The sequence below is a fragment of the Otolemur garnettii genome, unplaced genomic scaffold, assembly GCF_000181295.1.
Source record: "Otolemur garnettii isolate 467f Iridium unplaced genomic scaffold, OtoGar3 scaffold00037, whole genome shotgun sequence".
Lineage (NCBI taxonomy): Eukaryota > Metazoa > Chordata > Mammalia > Primates > Galagidae > Otolemur > Otolemur garnettii.
In genome coordinates, this window is record NW_003852432.1 from 7,257,715 (window position 1) to 7,277,691 (window position 19,977).

Below are 19,977 nucleotides of genomic sequence, written 5' to 3' on the forward strand. Positions count from 1 at the left end.
TCTTCAAAAAGACCACTCTTTCCCAAAGGACTCATTGATAGTAACAATTTCATTTGTAGTTTCAGCATGACCCTGGGGACAGGAAAGCCTTTCCATGCAACCTTTAAAGGTGTGTGCAACATTGGTGGTGTGAGAGAGACTTGAGTCACAGTCTCCCTCGGATACCCCTCTCTTCTTTATGCTTGCCTAGTTTGGCACCCCCTTTCTCCTTTTATGAACTTAATGCATTATTTATAACACATTGTGGACTATGGCCTTCTTGTCTCCAGAAATTATTATAACTGATTTGAAGTCATAATCCTTAAGTATGTCATCTCCTCTGATTTTTGCTCAATATTATACAATGCCTTTTAGGTCTTTTTCAGCAGGGATTCTTATAGGTACAATGAAGTTCACATAGCCCAGAGGAAACGGGCTTACCTGTGTTAAGAAATGCACTCCATCTGCTGGGAGATGAAATCCAATTCCCAAAGTTTTGATGATCACTAGGATATTGAGTAAGTTTTCCCTGAATGAAATAATTAAAATTCAAAAGTCACTAACATCAATTTCTACATTTCTAGATGTTTCTTGTTTATGAAACAAGCATGGTGGAATTTTTTAAGAATGTGATTATTGGCACATAAGACTAAATTCCCATTTTATAAATTTGATGTATATTAGGGTTGTTTTTTGTTTTTTTTTTTTGAGGATAGAGTGTCACTGGACATGTTTCAATCTGTGGTAAATGTAAATTTGGATAGCAAAGAGCCATGCTGTAATTGGATACAGAAGTAGACTTTACGTAACTCTAAATTACACGTTGTTCTTTAAATAAAATCTGGATGAAAGTCACATCAATGCTAACTTTTTTTGACTTAGAATACTAATGACATTGCTACAAATCTAGAATGCAAATTTACCTCTTCAAAACCTTGTGAATAATTTGCAGGTGATTGGAATTAAGCCACTGAACACCACCAACAACCAGTACAGTCCGACGGGTATTCTCTAGGGGACGTGATCTGAAATCCAGAAAGAAAATCAACACATGTTGCCTTAAGACAGATGGTAAATATCGTAACTGCATTGCCTCACATTTCATTGACCCATGTCTGGCATCCTGATCACAGGACCCTCTTGCCACTTCCAACTCATTTTCAGCCACATTACTTGCTATGTAAGCTTTTTGGCACATTTAATATACAGTGAGCAATTATGAGCGCTAGTAAAACACAGTACACTGTGGCACTGAGTCCTCCATACTAGATCCTTTGTACCTCTGCAGGAGATGTTCAAGTGCTTTTTCAAATGTTGGTCTCAAGGAAGGGCTCATCCAGAACTGAGGATAGTAGGAGTAACTGATCACGGTCTTCCCGCCATTGACGTTGTGGTAGAATTTAGTGCCATGCACCTTCTGCCATTCCTGCAACGTTTCATTCAGCCTTTCGATCAGATAGTACATGATCCCTCTGTTGGTTGAGTCTCCAATGAAGAGAATCTATAAATTAAAGGCAACTATTTGTTTTCAAATCTGATGTTTACACAGCCTAGGAGATCTTTTAAAATAACTAATTTTGTGGATATTCTTAACTACCTGTTAAATCGTTTGAAGGACAGCCTCTCCAATTGTTAGGATAACATCCATCATATTCTCCCACAGACCTGTTCATTTTCCTCTCTTCCCTATTCCTAGTGATGCCAGCACCACTGGTAAGTCACGTGTACAGCTTTTTCCTTCATAGTCTCTTCAATGTCTCTGCCTCCCTTCTGGTTTAACTCTCTCGTCTAATCAGCTTAACAAGTCTCATTGATTCAAATAAGCATGAGGTATTTAGTGCTCTAGGAATACTTAGGAATTTTCCATCTCTTTATTTTATAAATGTGAAAACTGAAAATCAACAGAGGTAGCTCAACAGAGGTCATGTCTACTTGAGAAAAGAGCCACAGGACCAGAATCTAATTTTCTGAACAGCAGTCCAAGCCCCAAGGTGCACATCCTGGTGCCATTTTCTCTCCAATGAAGTCTCTCACCTCCTTCCTGTCTTCACCAGCACAGCCCTGCTTCAGGCTCTCTCTGCCTGCAAGCCGCACTGTGTAACACCCTCCCACACAATGGCTGCACTCTCTTTCAGGCCACATGCCTGGGATAAATTTCCAAATGTCTACTTCTGGTCATTTTATTTCCATGCTTAAAACCTTTACTGGCTCCTTGTTTCTTATGAAGTCACATCTAAACCATTTTGGTTCAGCTAACATTTACCCCAATTTTATTGCGTATCAAGCTTGGCTAGGCAGAGACTTCATACAGAGTATTCACTCAGGTTTGAATCATTGGCTTCTTTTCACAGATGGGGCATTTGAAGCCATGGATATAGAGGGCAAAAATCTAGTCAATGGGGAACCCAGGATTCAAACCCAGCCCTTTGACTCCTGATTTCAAGTACAGGGTCAGCGGCTCCGTCCTCTCAGTGCTTCCCTTCACCCGAGCATGTCAGATTTCTGCTTTTGCACTGAACATGATTTGCGCTCAGCATCTGTTTTTCCTCGTGTTAATCCGTCTGCCTTGAAAGTTCCTGCACTGCAACTTCCAGACCTGACGTGAATGCTGCCTCTGCTGACAGGCATCAGCCTGGGACCCTAGCTAGAGTTACTTTGTCCTCTGTGGTTTCCTTACATTTTTCACTTCCATTACAGATTTTACCAAAGTCTACATGAAATGATGGCTATTCTGTCTGTGTCTTTTTTTCTCATAGTCTGTCAAAAAGTATTTGAGTTCAGGGTCAATTTCTAATTTTAATTGCACCCAAAGTACCATGCATCCATTTTAAAAATATTTAGTAAATTGAAACTGAAAGGGACTTCTGTAATAGTAATCCCTTTTAATGTTTTTGGATAAGATTTAATTCATTCTTGTTTTTTTTTTTTTCTTCTTTTTCTTCTGAGACTTCTCTTTCCACTAGTCATATACAGATTTTCTTCTGATTTTAAGAGAAGACGTGGCCATACTTTCTCAGGTACTTCTGTATTTGTCTCTATATAGTAAACGTAGTAAAACTCTGCAGACAGTCACTCTTTCCACAGTAAGCTGTATGAAGAAATCCAGAAAGCCTCTGCAATTTTCCTTCAGTTCAGATTTTGTGATCATAAGCTTTGTTAAGCTAGACTGAATAACAGGCTGTGAGGGCCGCAGACCCTAACCCTTTCAGTCAGGTCCCATGTAGGGTGATAAAATTCCAGTATAGTAAAATAATTTGTGAAAGAACTCGAATTTTCTTCGTAGTAGATTCAATCTGGAGCTATTTCAGTTTGCTTCCCTGGCCTAGATTTTTTATTTTTAAGGGAAACTCGAATAACCAGGAAAGCTCTTAATTTCATATATTGGTCATTTATTCAGCTCCATTTTTATCAGCTTGCTGGGGCTGCTATAGCCAGGTACTGCAGGCGGGGTGTTTTCAGCAACAGAAATTTGTTTTCTCACATTTCTGAAGACTGGAAGTCCAAAATCATGAGTCAGCAGGGTTTGTGACTCTGGAGGGCTTGTCTGGCTTTTCTCTGAGTTCTAATCTGCTCTTCTTTGAAGACCTGAGTCATATTGGATGAGCTAGGCCTCATCCATGTGCCCTCCTTTTCTCTCAATTGCCCCTTTAAAGGCCTGATCTCTGATACAAGGCCATTCTGAGATACCGGAGTTAGGACTCTAACATCTGAATTTGGCTGAGAGGATTACAATTCAGCCCATAATGTTAGTGAAGGACCTTGGAGATTTGGCTTTTAAATTAAATCATCAATATGGGGTTTTATTATAGTTTCTTTTCATTTCTGTAGTAAGATCCAGTTCTTCCTAGGGTATCCCCAGGCGGCCAGTAAGGTCACTAAATATCTGTACTGTGGGCATAGAGAGAGATACGAAAGCTTAAAAAAATATATCACAGCAGCTGTACGTTACTGAGAGAAAACAACAAAACTTCCAGCTTTCCAGCCTGTTCAATCAGTTATATTTGAAGATGCAGCACCTCAAAACATGTTGAAGGCAAAACAGCCCTGTTTCCAAACTCTTAAGTATTTTTATTTGTTAAATAGATAGTTTCAGACAAACTATCTGCCTTGCCAAGAGTTATCTCCTTACGTGCAGAATGGGGTTAACAGCACCGCCTCAGAGGCCCTGAATGGGGTCTTGCTTAGCTTAGTCCTGGCAGCAGTGAGCACAGGGTGAATTGGAGCTGACATCAACACACAGGAAGGGCAAGTAGCGTTTCTGGGTGCTTCCCGCATGCCCTGCAGGTGCCTGGCTGGGTGCATCAAATTCAGTACCCCTTCCAGAGAGAACGTCAGAGGAGACAGGATATAGCTAAGCCGCAGCAGGCTTTCTCCCCCTTACCAACCCTGCTTCTGACCCCAAGCAGGATTTGAAGGGTTGCTGAGAAACCGAAGCTCCGAATGGAGGTCTGGAAGAGACATGGCCATCCTGAGCCAAGCAGCCCTCTCAGAGCTGCTCTCTGCTCCCTGTGCTGACTGCTGAGCAAGAACTACATAAACATGAAAAGGAATGTCGCCATCTAAATAACCACCAACTTTTGCAAAGTTCCTCTCAATTGTAATTTTTGGATGTAGTAGACACAGCTCTTGGATGACTATTTTCTAGAGGATTATTTCATTCTAGTGCCTTTGCATTCATGAAAGATAGAAATGGTAAAATGCAATTACAATGCAAATGCATTGGTAATTCTAAGATTGATTGTTCTGTTGGCGGAGGAATTTTTGAGGTTTTTTTTCTTTTCTTTTTTTTTTTTGGTCATTGTTCTTGTTGTTGTTGCAGTTTGGCTGGGGCTGGGTTTGAACCCGTCACCCTTGGTATATGGGGCCAGCACGCTACTCACTGAGCCACAGGCGCCACCCGATGGAGGAATTTTTGTAAGAGACTGAAGGCTATCCCTAACTGCAAGATTTCTAATGTACACATCAATTAACATGCACAACAATTAGAAAGTAGTATCAGCATTAAAGAGTGGTTCTTTTCATTTTTGTGATTCATACCCTATCTTTGTAAATTTTAGACCACTTGGAATTGGTGATGCTTCATAAAGAAACTTTGTAAATTATCTTTTTTAAATGACGACTTCTATTTTAAAAGGCCTAAATGATCATAACAAATATTTATGACTTGCCATACAATTTATAAGCAACTGTTCCTCTCTCCGGTGAAAACTGCCTTACATCAGCATGAACGGGTATTGGTTGGCTTAAGCATTCAAAGAGAAAAAAATGTAATCATTACATGCAAATAGCCCATAAGCATTTAAACAAATAATCAACATTAGTAATGAAGTATTAAAATAACTAGGATTTTTCCTCCTCCCAAAGCTGCAAAGAATGTAAAAGGCTTATTATATTATTATACAAGATCAGGGAAACAGACCTTCCCATATACTGCTCAGTAAGCACCACGAGAATTGGATATTTTGTCTTTTTTTTTAAGTGTTGAATTTCCAGTGACCAGAATAATTTTTCCTGGCCCCAAAGTAGGTTCTCATGTGTTAAACAAGTGGATTGAAACTTTCTTGTTATGTGTATAAATTGGTTGTATTTTTAAGGAATTCCATTTCTAAAAAATATTTAAAAATGTCTATCAAAATGTATTTTAAAAACAAAATAACATTTGAAGCAGGATAAATGCTAAAAAACAAATGGCTGACTGTATTAAGTTATAATCATACACTTGAATTCTTTTCATTTTTAAATAACACTATAATGTGAATATTGTAATGGGGGATGATTTCATGTTAACTTTTATAAAAAGCTAATTACAAGTAGAATATCAGTGGTGATGACATGTTTATAAATGTGAAATACGTGGTTGTGTAGAAATGGTCCTAGAAAATTAACCGTGATTCTTTTGGAATGGTGATGTCATTCTTTTAATCACTTGTATTTTTTAAAATGCACAGGTATTGACTTTTCATGATAAGAAAGAAACTAAAGGCATCAGCAGCAACAACAGAATAATAATAAATCTATTTTGTTTAAAAGCATTTGAAATTCATAAATGTTGTACTAATCAGCTCAAATAAACTTTATTTCTAGCTATAGAGAACAATGCATGAAAAGAATCAGGATTCCACATGGGTTAAATGAACTCATCACAGGACTAATGCCAATGATATTTTGGATTCCTATAGCAACTTTATTCCAGAAGTTGAATTGCATTTTTCTGGGCAGCATCTTTTTTCTGGTCCTGTGATCTCAGGTGAGCTCTGGGGATGTGCTTTAGATGTGTCAGGAGAGGCTGGATCTCCGCGCATCAGCTGAGAGTTCTGGAAGAGTTTTGCATCTGTTCTATTCCCAAACTCTGCCTGCAGTGTGAGCCACCACCAACTCCATAGGGGCTGGCACTTTTCTCATTCTTTTTCACACCATCATGGACCATATGACTCAAAAGCACATTATATTTTGAGGCTTTCCAAAAGCTTCAAGTGTCTTTAAAAGCAGGCTTATTTAAAAAAATAAAATGGCTTAATTACCTTTATTTTTATTTCCAGTTTCTCAACACCATAGTTTATATATTGGGTGAGATAAGCTAAGCGCCACAACAAATAGAGTCCAACAATGTATAACAGCTCAAATACAATTAATGTTTATTTCTCTCTCAGGAAAATGGTGCAGGGGTTGCAGACCGGTTTATGCATAGGGATGGGGTAAGGGGGGCCATTCAGGGTTCTAGGATAATTGGATTGTGCCTTCTTTAATTATGGTTTCTAGGAAGTCTGTAGACATTGATATACAGAAGAGGGAAGGAGGAGAGGGCCAGCACTTCCACGGGGTCCTATGGGCCAGCCCTGGTGTGGCCCACCTCACTGATGGCCACATTCAGTTGGCTGGAAGTCAGTCACATGGCTACATACCTGATTTCAAAGGAGACTGAGAAATACAGTGCCAGGAAGAAGAGAAATTGAGTTAGATGAACACTTAGCTAATCTCTACCATATTCCCTCTATGCTAAGTCTTCCTGCAGAAAAACGAAACCCTAAATTTGGATTTTTCCTTCAACGAATTACTGAAAGCGGGAAGTACATGAAAGGCGAAATTTGTAACCCGTGTGCGTCTCAAAGGATTTCTGGTCTTGTGGAGTTTGTTTCCTAGAACAAATACCAGCAAGACATAACATGGATTGGAGAAAATTCAACCAAGACTCTGGGAGCTTTAAATGTACGATAAAATGATTTTACTCCATTTTATTTCATCATGTATGAAGGGAACTACTAATGATAATACTTAGACTTGTAAATATTTTAACCCATAACCTTTCTCCAGTGACCAAATGTAACCAAGACCCAGCTAGCAAATCAAGTTAAAAAGAAACAAAAAGAGAAGATTTGGTGGCTATTTAGGCTGAGTCAATATAAAGGTATTAAACTCTCTGCAGCTTGTGAGCTTCTCAGATTCTTTTGCTCTGTTGAGGCAGGGAAAGAACTGGGTGTGTAATCTCAGTACACAAGAACATATTTTTAAAAATCATTTCCCTCCTCTCTCGCTTTACTCCCCTACAGGTTCTATTTTCAGAATTTACAGGAGGAGGAGTGTTTCCTTGGATCCAAAGTGCACAGAGAGGGCGGTGCCTGTGGCTCATGGAGTAAGGCGCCAGCACCATATACCAGGGGTGGTGGGTTCAAACCAAAAAACAAAACCAAAACCAACAACAACAGCAACAATAAGAAAGTGCACATAGATGCCAATACAAGGCACAGCCCAGCTGGTGGGAAGCCATGGGAATCTTTTCAAAGGGGAATTCACCAAGGCTAATTGATGGTCACCATAACATGAGGAACTATATTCAAGGGTTATAGCATTAGGAAAGTTGAGAGCCACTGAATTCTACGGAATGCTATTTACTGGAGAACTCTCACGTTGCTACAAATGAAGGGCGTGAAAGGGAGGTGAGGAGAAGTCTTATTCATTACATCTCATTTAACGCCAAGCAGAGACCATGTGTTGGAAAACTCTGCAGTGATTCTGATGAGCCCCAAGGTTAAACACCACTAATCTCATAAGATAAACACTCATTTCTAAATAACGCAAGGCATAGCTCAGCTGTAATATGAAGCTGCGACTGATCAGATGGCTAATGATATTTAGGTCATAATGAAAATCTAGCTCAAGAAAGCATCTCTCTGTGAAATCTGATATGGTTACAATGAATATTTTCCAATTATGAATTTTAATTAAATTGGCTATAGATGAGTAGCCAAATTGCTGTTTGGGGTCAAAAACAAATGCTAAGATTGACATGTAGGCAAATTATTCTCAGACATTAAATTGGGCAAAAAAGGAAAGCAGGTAACTATATTACCTTGATCTAGATCTTTTAGTTGCTCATAGAAAAATTATTTGTCTGTACTGCCATTTCACCTCGACTGCTGGTATATGTGTTGGAAGCTGAAGCAGGAATCATTTGCAAGTCATTCTGCCCTGGGGAGAGTGAGCTGCTCTCACTCTCTTCTCTTTTTATCCGTCCCTATTTATTGAAACTGACAGGCAACAATGAGTTATGTAACCGTAATGGAATTCACATATTAGTGAGAACATATTATTATAAATTAGCCACGCTTAAAAAATTTAAACACCTTCAAGTCCAAGACACTACTTAACTCGAAAACATTACTTAAACTTCAACTTACATTTCCTGTTTTAACAGCTGAGTTTAAGTTTTTTTCTGTAAATATCACCTTTTTATATTTCCCTGTCTTAATTGCACTCTTCTCTCAGATATTTTATTACTGGCTTCAATTCTGAACTGTTTTAACTAACAAACAAAATAAGGGCTTATTTAACTCAGTTGGATCAGGTTCCCGAGTTTTCTCAGTTGTAAATTTGACTATCATATTTCTAAACTGTTTCCTTTATATTTAATGCTGCGATTACAAAGTTATGCCCTGATAAGTTTTTATAAACGTTCCACTGGGAGTTAAGATGTGGGTATCTATTTAGACAAATGTGTGAAAGTATAACTGAAAATAGAGCTTTTTTCCCAATTGATTTTGCTTTAAATCAACACAATTATATATCACACTTATGTATGTATATCATAAATGAAATAAATCATACATAGTATGTGGATCAAATTGGAGTTTATAAAGGGTCCCACATTTACCTGCCCTACCTAGACATATATGTTTGCCATAGACATGGATTATACAATAATCCAAGGAGAAAATGTTTTCCATGTTTCCACCTAAGACTCTGTTCATGTTGCTGAAATGAATGCAAATAACAGAGATATAAAAAGTACGGTCCTGCTCACAGGCCAGTAAGTGTGGTTAGATTCTTGATAAGTTACTGGAAGCTTGAATCCCTTTCCAAATCTCCACTGATTTGTGTCTTGTTCCTTCCCTGCAGGTAGGCTTGTATTTTTAAGAATAGCCTTGGCATTCATGAATGTGTAACAGTAGAAACAAGATGCAAAGGTCATAATAACAAGAGAAAGAAATTGAACTGAGCGAGGACTACCTGGAGATTTTAAAGAAAGCAGAACGCTATTTGAAAGTCTAACTTGCCAATACTTCTCAGTGGCCCAGTCAAATGCTATTGCCTTTTAATTTAATTCTTTGGAGAAAGACAACTCCGTTTCACATGTTCCCAAAGTGGAAGCTTGCCGTGATGTGATAAGGATTGATAATTAAGTTCTGGTTTTTGTAGCACAATGTGTTGGAACTACTTGTTCATGGTAAATGGGAAACTTCTGGATTTCTTACTGTTAGGAATCTGAAATTGAAGGTCTTCAGGAAGGCTGCTGTGCCATTGGAAATTGTGTGTTCAGGTTCGGTCCCACTTTTATTCTTACATGTTTAAGGTTCATAAGCTGGAGCACAGTGAAAAATTGAGAACCTAAGAATCATCTCCAGTGACTCTACCACTTGCTTGGGTCCTGTGCTCTTTATCAGCACAACCACTGTAGGTAGGAGAAAAATCGAAGACAGCGCAAGGCTGAGAGTGAGGACTCGGGCAGGAGATGCTTTTGGGAAAACTGAACATTCCTATTTCTCCTAGTCCAATTACACTGTTCCAGAGTGATGCGATTCATAGATTGCCCCTAACTACAAACACCACTCTGATCAGCAGCTTCTTTCTGGCATCTTTTTCTGATACCCCCAGGGTGGTTCAGTGCCTGCCTCTCTGTGTGTCTGTACTAGTGCGTTTATCTCACTATATTGCAGTGATCGGGTCTCTCTTGCGTCGTCTTCTACCAGAAATTTAGCATCTTGGAGGACCAGGTCATAAACTCCTAGAACAGATACTTGGCTCAACTATTGTTAAATGAGTCCATGAACAACAGGATATCATGAAAGTTATCAAAAGTATTCGGAACTTAAATTTAACTGATCAGCTGGCCTTCACTCTCTGGTAACATATTAGGGATGACTGATTTTTGATGTGGAGCAGCAGAGTTAATCTGATGGGTTTGATGAATAATAAAATCACTTCATCTGGTGGGATGAAGAACAGTAGCTAAGGCTTCTTGATCACCAGTCTAAGGCTCCCAGTGATCAGGAGGGGCAGGGAATCTCTCCTATTTTGTGTCACAGGAGATAGTTCAAGGGAAGTGAATCATTTGGGTGGAGGTTGTAAGCCCATATTACCTTGCTATCCTTATGCATATGTGAAGTGAATTTCTATATGTTACTCAAGTTAGACTCTGCAGGAACACTGGCAGTGTGCTGGCAAATTTGAGTTTCCAAGCAAGCAGGTGTGAAGAACATCTTTAGACTAGAAGTCACAAAGATAGGCCCTCGGCCATGCAGACAGCTAGCTGAGGGCTCTTCATCTGGGCCTTTATTTTTAGACTTTGCAACATCCTCTCTTTCTCCCTCTCCCTCATCCTCCCTCCTTCCCTCTTGAGAAAGGGAGAGGGCGAGAGAACTAACAGGTAGGAAAATGATAGTCTTCTCTTTTTTTAACCATTACTTTTGTAGATTTGCTAGTAATCAGCCTTGAAATTAGTAAAGTCAATGTTATGGAACTAAAATACATATGTGGTAACCCTAACCCCCAGTGTGATACTATTATAGGAGGTGGCACTTGGGGGAGGTTCACTATGTTGAGATAAGGTCATTAGGGTGGAGCCTGCAGGATGGGATTAATACCCTTAGAAGTGAAAAGGAAGAAACTAAAGCTCCTTCTCTCTCTGCCATGTGAGGACATAGCAAGAGGGCAGCCAACAGAACCCAGGGAGAGGGCCCTACCAGAACCCTGCCATGCTGGCACCCCAATCTCAAATTCCCCACCCTCCATAACTGTGAGAAATACATGTCTATTATTTAAGCCACCCAGTCTACTATTTTATTATAGTTGCCTGACCAAAGACATACAGAGATGTTTCAGAGGGAATGACCTGAAAAAAAAAATGGCAAAAGTATTTTCTGTCGGCTCATCTTTTGGGGAGCTGAAACCTGAATCCCTCCCTCAGGCCAGAGGTCAGGAGGGGCAGGGAGTGTCTCTTATGTTCTGGCCACAGGACAGAGCTCCAGGGAAGTGAATCTTGTCTGGACGGAGATCACAAGATCTTTTTAACTGATGATGGGATTAATCTGGGCAGAGGTCCCAAGACTGTTGCAGAGGCCTTGAGATTGTCTTGGCCCAAAATGGGATGGTGGGATCAGAACCTTTAAAAGCTCTGTGCTTCTGCTCAGAAGTAGGAATTTGGATTTGAGGGCACTGACGCCATTTTCCTCCTTTGCCAGGCAAAGTGGTAAACTTCTCTTTCTTTCTTTTCAAAATTTGTGTCCCTCATTTTTCTGAGATGGCTTCAGGGGACAAGTGCCAAACTTTCAGTCACAAAGAAGGCCTTTCTCTTTGCACAAAGCTGATGAAGCTGCTGCTGAGGGTTAGATCATAGACTTATTTCACAGATGAAGAAAATGAGCCTGAGAAACAAGACATTTGTACCCAAAGCCGTGGAATTTGATGATGAACTTGAATGAACATCTTTTGCTTTTCAGGTTAATAGACTGTGACATCTTCTTGGAATTTTCCTGAATGCTCTAAATTCTGAGGTCAGAATGGCATTCTGAGTTTAGAGGAAGTCTGGTTGTTGCGGTGACAGCGATGGTCATTGTTCCCAGGGTCACATTTCTGGGATATGGAGGTTGGATTGTCCAACTTGGTGGTTAGAGATGCCTGAATGGTAGCCACTTCCATACATGTATGATCACCACTGTATTACTCAATCCCTGTAAATTTTCTTAAGTAGAAAACAGATATAATAATATCTACCTCAGCTGTCCTTAGGAAAAATAAGATTTTCACTTATTCATGTACTCAATGACTATTGACTATTATGTATCAAAAATTATGCTCCACAGTGAGGTTATGGCAGTGAATCAAACATATTCCCTTGCCCTCATGAAGCTTACAGTCTTGAGGAATTTAAAGGGTGAAAGGTTAAGAGTGCAGTTCCTCCCACAAAATCAATGCTCAGTTAATAACACCAACAGCAACCTAAGTCTCTAAAAGATTGTTTTCTTCCCTTCACTTTTAGAAGTCATGAATGCTGCTGCTTTATTTTAGAGATACTCTCAATCATGATAATTGGAACATTAATCCTGAAATCACCGTGAAGAAGTTGTCCATCCTCCTGCCCTGCCTCCTGTCATCCTCCTTAAACTAGTTCCTAGTAGGGAATTTGGTGTATATTTCATCCGATATCTGGTGCCGTTTGGGGGATATGCATTAGCAAATCCTCATAAAAATCAGATTTTGAAATCTCACTAAAGTGTAAGATAAGCAAGATTTACACACAGTGTATAAGGAAATCTCCATTTAATGACAAGCACTTTGAAAGTCCAGGTAGGGATTCCACTTACTTGATGATAACCAAGCATCTCAGTCTTTGTGCCCATCTTGCATGCCCGTGAGTTTGGCCGGCCTCTACCTAGTCAGAGCATGCCTAGCAAGAAGACACTGCATGTCCAAGACCTCAGCTTGGAAACCTCACTAGAGGAAAAGTCAGGCTAGTGAGGTCCACGTGAGACCTGCCCAGGAACGTGAGAGAAGATGAGCAAGGTTAGTGTGGAGAGACCATGCCATGCATTCCTAAGTTCTAGAAGTGAGTCGTGCATGCAGGACCATTTGGTTTCTTGCACTGAGCTACAGATGTCTGTTTTAATAGAAGTGCCTGCCAGAGCTGCAGTTGACAAGGCCAGCTGCTTTCAACTGCCAACTGCCGGTCGACGTGGCAAGAGCCTACTAATTTATGCTGAGAAAACAGCATGGAATTAGGTCAGCAAAGGACATTACCTTAATATCCTCCATCTGTTAAATATGCTTATTCGCAGAAAACTGAATATTTGGAGCAAGAGTTGTTAAGGCTCTTCTAGGATAACATCTACACACGATTCAAAAATCCAAAGTGCATGCAGTTAATTTACTCTCTACAGAAAGAGAGAAAGAGAGAGGAGGAATTGGTCTGGCAAATATGTGTACAACTGTATGACTTTTAGTGCTGGAGGGGGCATAAATTAAAGGCTTCCCTTCTGGATCCAGAACTTACCTTCCTTCCTCCCAAGCACTGCTGCAGTTGAGACTTAGTTAGGATGCCATACTGGCAGTTATGGGGCTGCCAAGTTATTTCTCTCCAGTCACAGGTCCTGTTGTCTGAACAACTAAGGCATGGCACAATCCACTGGCCTGAAATAGATGGCAAAAATTCCTTTGTTTCAGCTTCTATTGGTGAAATTATAGTCTGCAAGTAACTTTAGAATTCAGCTATGGCATGACATTATAGAAATTATAGTAAGAAGCTCATTTTTATCATATTAATCCCATGGAGCAATGCATGGTCTCCTGCCAATCAAATAGCAGAGCAACATGTAATAATGTTCTGAAATAATACATGTCAAGCTGAACTCAAATATGAACTCTATTCCATGAAACCATCCATATATCTTAAAAAGACCCTAAGTGATCAGGTACTGCTCAATCATACTCAGTTTCAAATAGTACATTAGGTAGTTCAATAGGACCAAAATAGATTGGAACCTCCCAAATTAGCAGTTGGCCTCAAATATTTATTAAGCTAACACATGCTTAGGTAATGAAACCAAGAATAAGTGTATTCACTGGTCTTAAGAGATTTAACATACACCTACTTCAATATACTCCAAATTTATTATTTTGAAGACTTTTCCTTAACTTCAATGGCCTTTTAGGTATGAATATTTTTATTATAGTTATGTCACCTCAATTTCTTTTTTAATTTAGTTGAGGTATGTACTATTCTGCTCATGCAATGGTTTGAGAATGTAAGAGAAGAATGTATTTAAAGAACCCAGCACAGTCTCAATATTGTATTCACCTCCTGTTTCTAATACAGTTCAGGCAGAAAGTAGGTCACACGCTTTAGTCAATGTTTATAGAATAAATGAATATTTCCTGTACACTAAAGATCTTTCCTATTTTATTAATAACACATTCAGAACACATCAGCTTTTAGTGTGGTGGATCCACTAACAATTTATTAGAAAAACATCAAGAAATAATTCTATTTTAGTTGTTCCCTTGTACATCTTTTCAGAAATGGACTGACTGCAAACACGGGGCATTGTATCAGCAAGTATGGAGTGGTTATTTCCCTCCTTGGTGGAGAATACAATGATGTCTCCAATAATCACTTTCTCTACCTTAAATGTCTTGCTTATGTTACTTGTTCATAGTTCCCCTTCAAAATATTGAGGAGCTGAATATTTCCAGTTACTTCCTGAGTTAGAAAGATAACATTTTAAAAACTATATCCATTCTGGCTCTTATTTGTGGTGTTGCTAACAAGGGTATCTGGTGTGGTGTGAATTTTAGTGGAAAGAATTTCTACTTTCAAGGGATGAATACACTGCATTTTCCATTCATGACTTCACGGATGTCAGAATTATGTATGTGAGGGCTCGTATATGTGAAATAATTATAAATTAATAGGAAAGTTTATGGCTATTACTGACTGAGCAGTAAAAGGAGAGAAAGCATTCAACAACCATTTTAGGGGGGCCACTACGATGTCAACTGGAACAGAAATACAAAATCTTCAGTAAGTCATGTGGCCTTATTTGTTCCTCATGTTGTAAATTTTTTTCTTTGCTTTGATTTTTAAATCTAACAAGAATCCTAGAAAACTGCCTTATTCCATCTCTATCCACAATGTCAGGAATGGCAAATAATCTTCTGTTTCTGCACAGACATTTCACTCTCCAGGAGGATTTTAATTTAATGCATGAACAATCTACCTTGAAGTGGCTTTTGAAGTGTTAGGTGCTATTGGTGTTAAAATATCATAGCAATTTTTTTGAAAAAAATAGCAAACATATTCATAGCACCTCACAGATGCCAGGGAGTTTTCTAAAGTTTTTTTAATATGTTAACTTATTTAGGCCTCATAAAAACCTCATTATCATCTCCTTAACCAGTTGTCAGCAAGGCTAAGGAATTTGTCCAAGGTGGTGCCAAGGTGGCAGAACCAGGATCTGAATGGGGCAGTCAGCTCCAGAATCCATGTTCTTAACTGTAATTCCAAACCTCCCAAGGTATAATCAAGTTAGAGGACTGGGAGTTTTTACAAGTAAAATAATTATAATGTGGTAACAGATAGTGCATAAATGAGCAAGCTGTCTGTGCGGGAAGGAGAGAATCTGAGTGCCGGAGACTGCACACACCTGATTCAACTTTAGCCCTGTGGCTAACACCATTGACAGTATTAGAGCCACCTGGAAAACTTTAAATTCTCCAGGCCCAGGTTATACCCAGGCCGATTAAGCCAAATCACAGGGGATGGGACTCAGGCATTACTATTTTCTTTTTCTTTTTCTTTTTTTTTTTTTTTTTTTGCAGTTTTTGGCTGGGGCTAGGTTTGAACCCACCACCTCCAGCATATGGGGCTGGTGCCTTACTCCTTTCAGCCACAGGTGCCGCCCAGGCATTATATATATATATTTTTAATGCTTTTCAGGTGATTCTAATATGCAGCCAACGTCGAGACCCACTGTTTAAATTAGATAAATTAATCTTCTCATGATTAAATTTACTTCTCTGTAAGGAAAATATGTGTGCCACCAGCTGTAGTGCCTAGTACCCAAAAGTTGATGTCTAGATTTTATGTGTTTTCCCACCTCCAACCCCAAGTAAGCCATAGAAGTTCAGCATAAAGAGAGAGTAATGGAGGTCAAAGTCTTCTGGAAGGTTCCATGGAGCAGATAAAATGTGAAGAGGTCTTTATGAATAGATAAGATTTGCAGACAAGGAAGGGAAGGGACGATACTTCAGGGACAGTGAAGAGATGAGCCTGACAGGAATGAGACTGAAGAGCTGACTGGCCACTTAGATGTCATTATGGAAGAAAAGGAGGGTCTGCGTGTGGAAGATGTCATGAAAGTTTCCCAATATAGAGAATGGCAGTACCTCGGAGAGGAAACACACAGAACAGTTAGGAGAGGTGCTGGCTTTTGAATGGCAAAATAAAGACTATATTCAAAAGTGCTTATTTCCCCATCCATTCTCTTTTAATAATTCTTCTGTCTTTTTCATCCAGAATATAGCTTGCTTTCTAATTCTATTTCTGCCCTGGCATGCATGGTTTGTAATCAATGACCAACCTCCTGCACATCTTTGTCTGGCTTCTCCTCATCCTATTTGATTAACACACAGCCTAAAAGTTTGATGATTGCTGATAAATTTCTCAGGAAAACTTCCTTAGAGAATAGGTGGAGACTTTTCTTCATAGAGGTCCACATGGAGTGGGTATGAGCACCCCCTCATATGAAGCTGGAAGGGGCTTTTTAGCTTCTACTTTCTACCCTCTTGTTTTTAAGAAGAGGCAAATGGAGGGTCAAAGAGTTATCAATAAAATAATAGAATTTAGGTCACGCTGGACCAGAACTGAGATCTCCAAGTCTCCAATTTGCATGACCTTGTTACCATGTCAGGATGGGGCAGCACAAAATCATCAGCTGAAAATGAAATACAGCCCCGCAGCCTCTTTGGAAGCACTTACAGGAAAACCCGTCAACTGGTCTTATAAGGAATTTGTCTCTCTTCTAGAGCTGAATTTACTCAGTGATTTCAATATCTACAGATATCTACAGATATTGTGTTTAAACCAAGATAGTTAATTTTCTTTCTAACAGCACGATGGTATGTTGAGGGCATAACTGTATTTCTTCTAATGAGATTATATTTGATAATCTTTTGGAAGGCCACGTTTTCATCAGATCCTCAAGTATGTCAGAGTCTGTGTATTCCAGACACAGTCTACCGCTCAACCTTGCTGACAGCTAATTTCGCACAAACTGATACTCTTTTTAACCACTTGATGCTAAGGATGAAGAAACAAGTGACTAAGTGCCTGCATGAAGATGCAAATATGGGTGCAATTAGTTTGTGGGCATAAAATCACATGCACATAAAAAGGAGGCCTGATCCGGTCTCTGAAAACTTGGCTCCCATGGCTCATCCTACTCTATATTTATGTAGTCATAGCTCTTTGCGTGTTTGTATTGGTTAGCAATGCCTTTTATTTATTGTGAGTTAGGAACTGCTTGAAAGAGGCATCTGCACAACATCTGTAGGACTGCAGTTCTTGACATTTTAAATAATACCAGCTCTTAACTAAAATTGTCCCCACAAAAGGTCATAAATTCTGTTATATATGTGAACACTGAATGAATCAAAGCTGTGATTTCCGAAATAACATTCTGGGGAACAAAACTGTCCTTTGGGAGAAGTTATTTGATTTATAATTATGGCTCTATATTTAATGAAAGTTAGATTCCATCCATTTAAGTGAATTGGGTTGGGTGAGACAATGGAGAGAAAACTTCAACTCTGATTTAAGACTGGCATGAGATATAAAATCACATAAAAGTTAGTACTGAGTCCTAGCTCTATAATGTTATCAAGTGGGTTTTATTTAAGAAGAAAAAATACATCTCTGTTTTTAGTATTAGAAATGTTAAAGTATAAGTTTTAATGTTTCCTTGGTAAAGATAAAGCACGATAAAATCTTTTCATTGTTCACATATCATGAAATATAATCTGAACTGTTTTCCTTAGCAGTGATTCTCATTCAATGATCACTGCGTGTGTTTCTTCTTTCTCCAAATTAGAATAATTTTTTTCTTTCTTAACTAAAGATTTAATTCTGGATTGTGCCCTACAGTTACATTATTTCCTAAAGGATAGGAATTGATTTAAGAATTAAAATAATACAGTCATTCAAGGGTATATGAGCTGATGTTATTGAAAAAGACATTTTGACATCATTATATCAATAAGGTAAAAAAAAAAATACAGTTTTGCTAAATAACTGTAACGTGCTATAAAAAAAGATTTTGGAGCCTGCCCGTGTTTGGCCTTATATACTAAACCCAGAGTTCCTGAATCAATTGCCTTCCAAAGTTGTCCACCATGACAACCTCTTTCAAGAGGAGGGAATCCTGCTAGTAAGGAAGGAAGTCGTCTGTGGCAGCAACAGTCCGTCCCTGCACGTCGTTCGGACTCCACTCGGTAACTCTCAGTCCTTGGGGCAGATCAAGGGTGGCGCAGTTGATTGTGGTGACTGTGTCCTGGCCATTTACAGTCTTCCGTGGAAGGGAGGAGGGGTTGGATCTTGATTTTATTTCAGCAATCATTTTAAAATCACATATTAGGAATTGGGAAATTAACAAGAGGCAATCTCTGCTCCAGAGAAACACGTGATCAGTAAAAACATATTGCTCATATATCTTTACTGTCATGCAATATGTAGATATTCCTATATTTATATAGTATGCCCATTATTAAACATAAAAATACTGTAGTTAGGTAAAAAAATGCACATCTATTTTAATTCATTCTGGCTTCACCCTGACAGGTCCCTGTACTACTCGGTCCCCTTTCTGAGGTGCATCTTCTCACTTAGGAGACCACTGATCATTGCAAGAGAGAGAAACATGAACATTAATAGTTGAAACCAATGTGGTAGGTGCTGTTGTAGAGATATGCCCAGAATGCTCCGGGAACACCGGGAGTCTGGTGGTGGAGAAAGGCCTCTGGGAGAAAAAGAGACAGGCTTAGGAGAAGTCAGGCAAAGGCGGGAAGAGGATTTGCAGGCAGATGAGCAGCGTGGACAAAAGCCTGGAGTTCTGGAGCAGCATTATCAGCAGAAAGTGAGGCAAAGAGCGTGGAGGGTGTGCGAGAAGAGACAGGAAGGGGCCAGGTTATAGAGGCTAAGCACTATGAGCTTGATCCGGGAGTCAATTTGGGGAGCTTCTCTAAAGGGGCTACTCAAGTACCAGAAGGCGCTGTTTTTTGGCAGCCTCCCTGCCAAGGTCCGGGCCCATACCCGGCTTCACAACAGAACCTGACATAACTTAGCACACCCTTAATGGACAGAGCTGTGTCTTGAGGAATCCCAGTAATGCATCTTGAACTTTTTTCTTAAAGAACTACAACTCTATGTAGCAAGAGGAATAGAATTAAGTTGTTTTGCAGTGGTCGTAAATTGTCATATGATAAGAAAAAAAATTAACAGGACACACTGGAGTCTTCTTTGTATGTAAAGGTATGTATCTCATTCAGCAGCGGGTCACAAATCACACCACCTGATGCACTGTGATGGGGAAATCCCTCCCTATGCACTGGCTGCCGTTTGTTATTCAGAACACATGTTCAAGTCTGGGGACATGCCCACGTTTGTTAACTGCGTGTGCCAAATTGCAATTTGTCCTGCCCATTTGGGAAACTCATTTTCCATTCAAGCTGTGGTGTGAAGTTCATGGCAAGGGTAGAAAAGCTCATGAGTGTTTTTTCAGACTTTTTAGATGCAGGGAAACCTGGGGTCAGGAGAACAGAGAGAGAATCAGGAAGCCTGGAGAAGACCATCCATGTTCCTCTAATTGCTTTAAGGCATCTGGCTTTTGCTAGATCCTTCTATCTCCATTAAAAGCAGAGTGCTGGGGAAGGAGAGGGGCAGGGAATGAGGAGAGA

The 19,977-nt window shown here is 39.4% G+C and overlaps 1 protein-coding gene across 1 annotated transcript in view; it reads right to left on the reverse strand.

Annotated features, from left to right (window-relative positions):
* The window catches only part of CPED1 (cadherin like and PC-esterase domain containing 1), a 276,366-nt gene that overhangs the window by 22,380 nt on the left and 234,009 nt on the right, over window positions 1-19,977 (reverse strand). The window contains exons 17-20 of the mRNA XM_023513225.1: window positions 13,523-13,659; window positions 1,260-1,480; window positions 903-1,004; window positions 421-508 (exon numbers count right to left, since the gene is read on the reverse strand). Of these exons, the coding sequence (XP_023368993.1) occupies window positions 421-508; window positions 903-1,004; window positions 1,260-1,480; window positions 13,523-13,659 (548 nt within the window). The remainder of the gene's footprint in view (window positions 1-420; window positions 509-902; window positions 1,005-1,259; window positions 1,481-13,522; window positions 13,660-19,977) is intronic.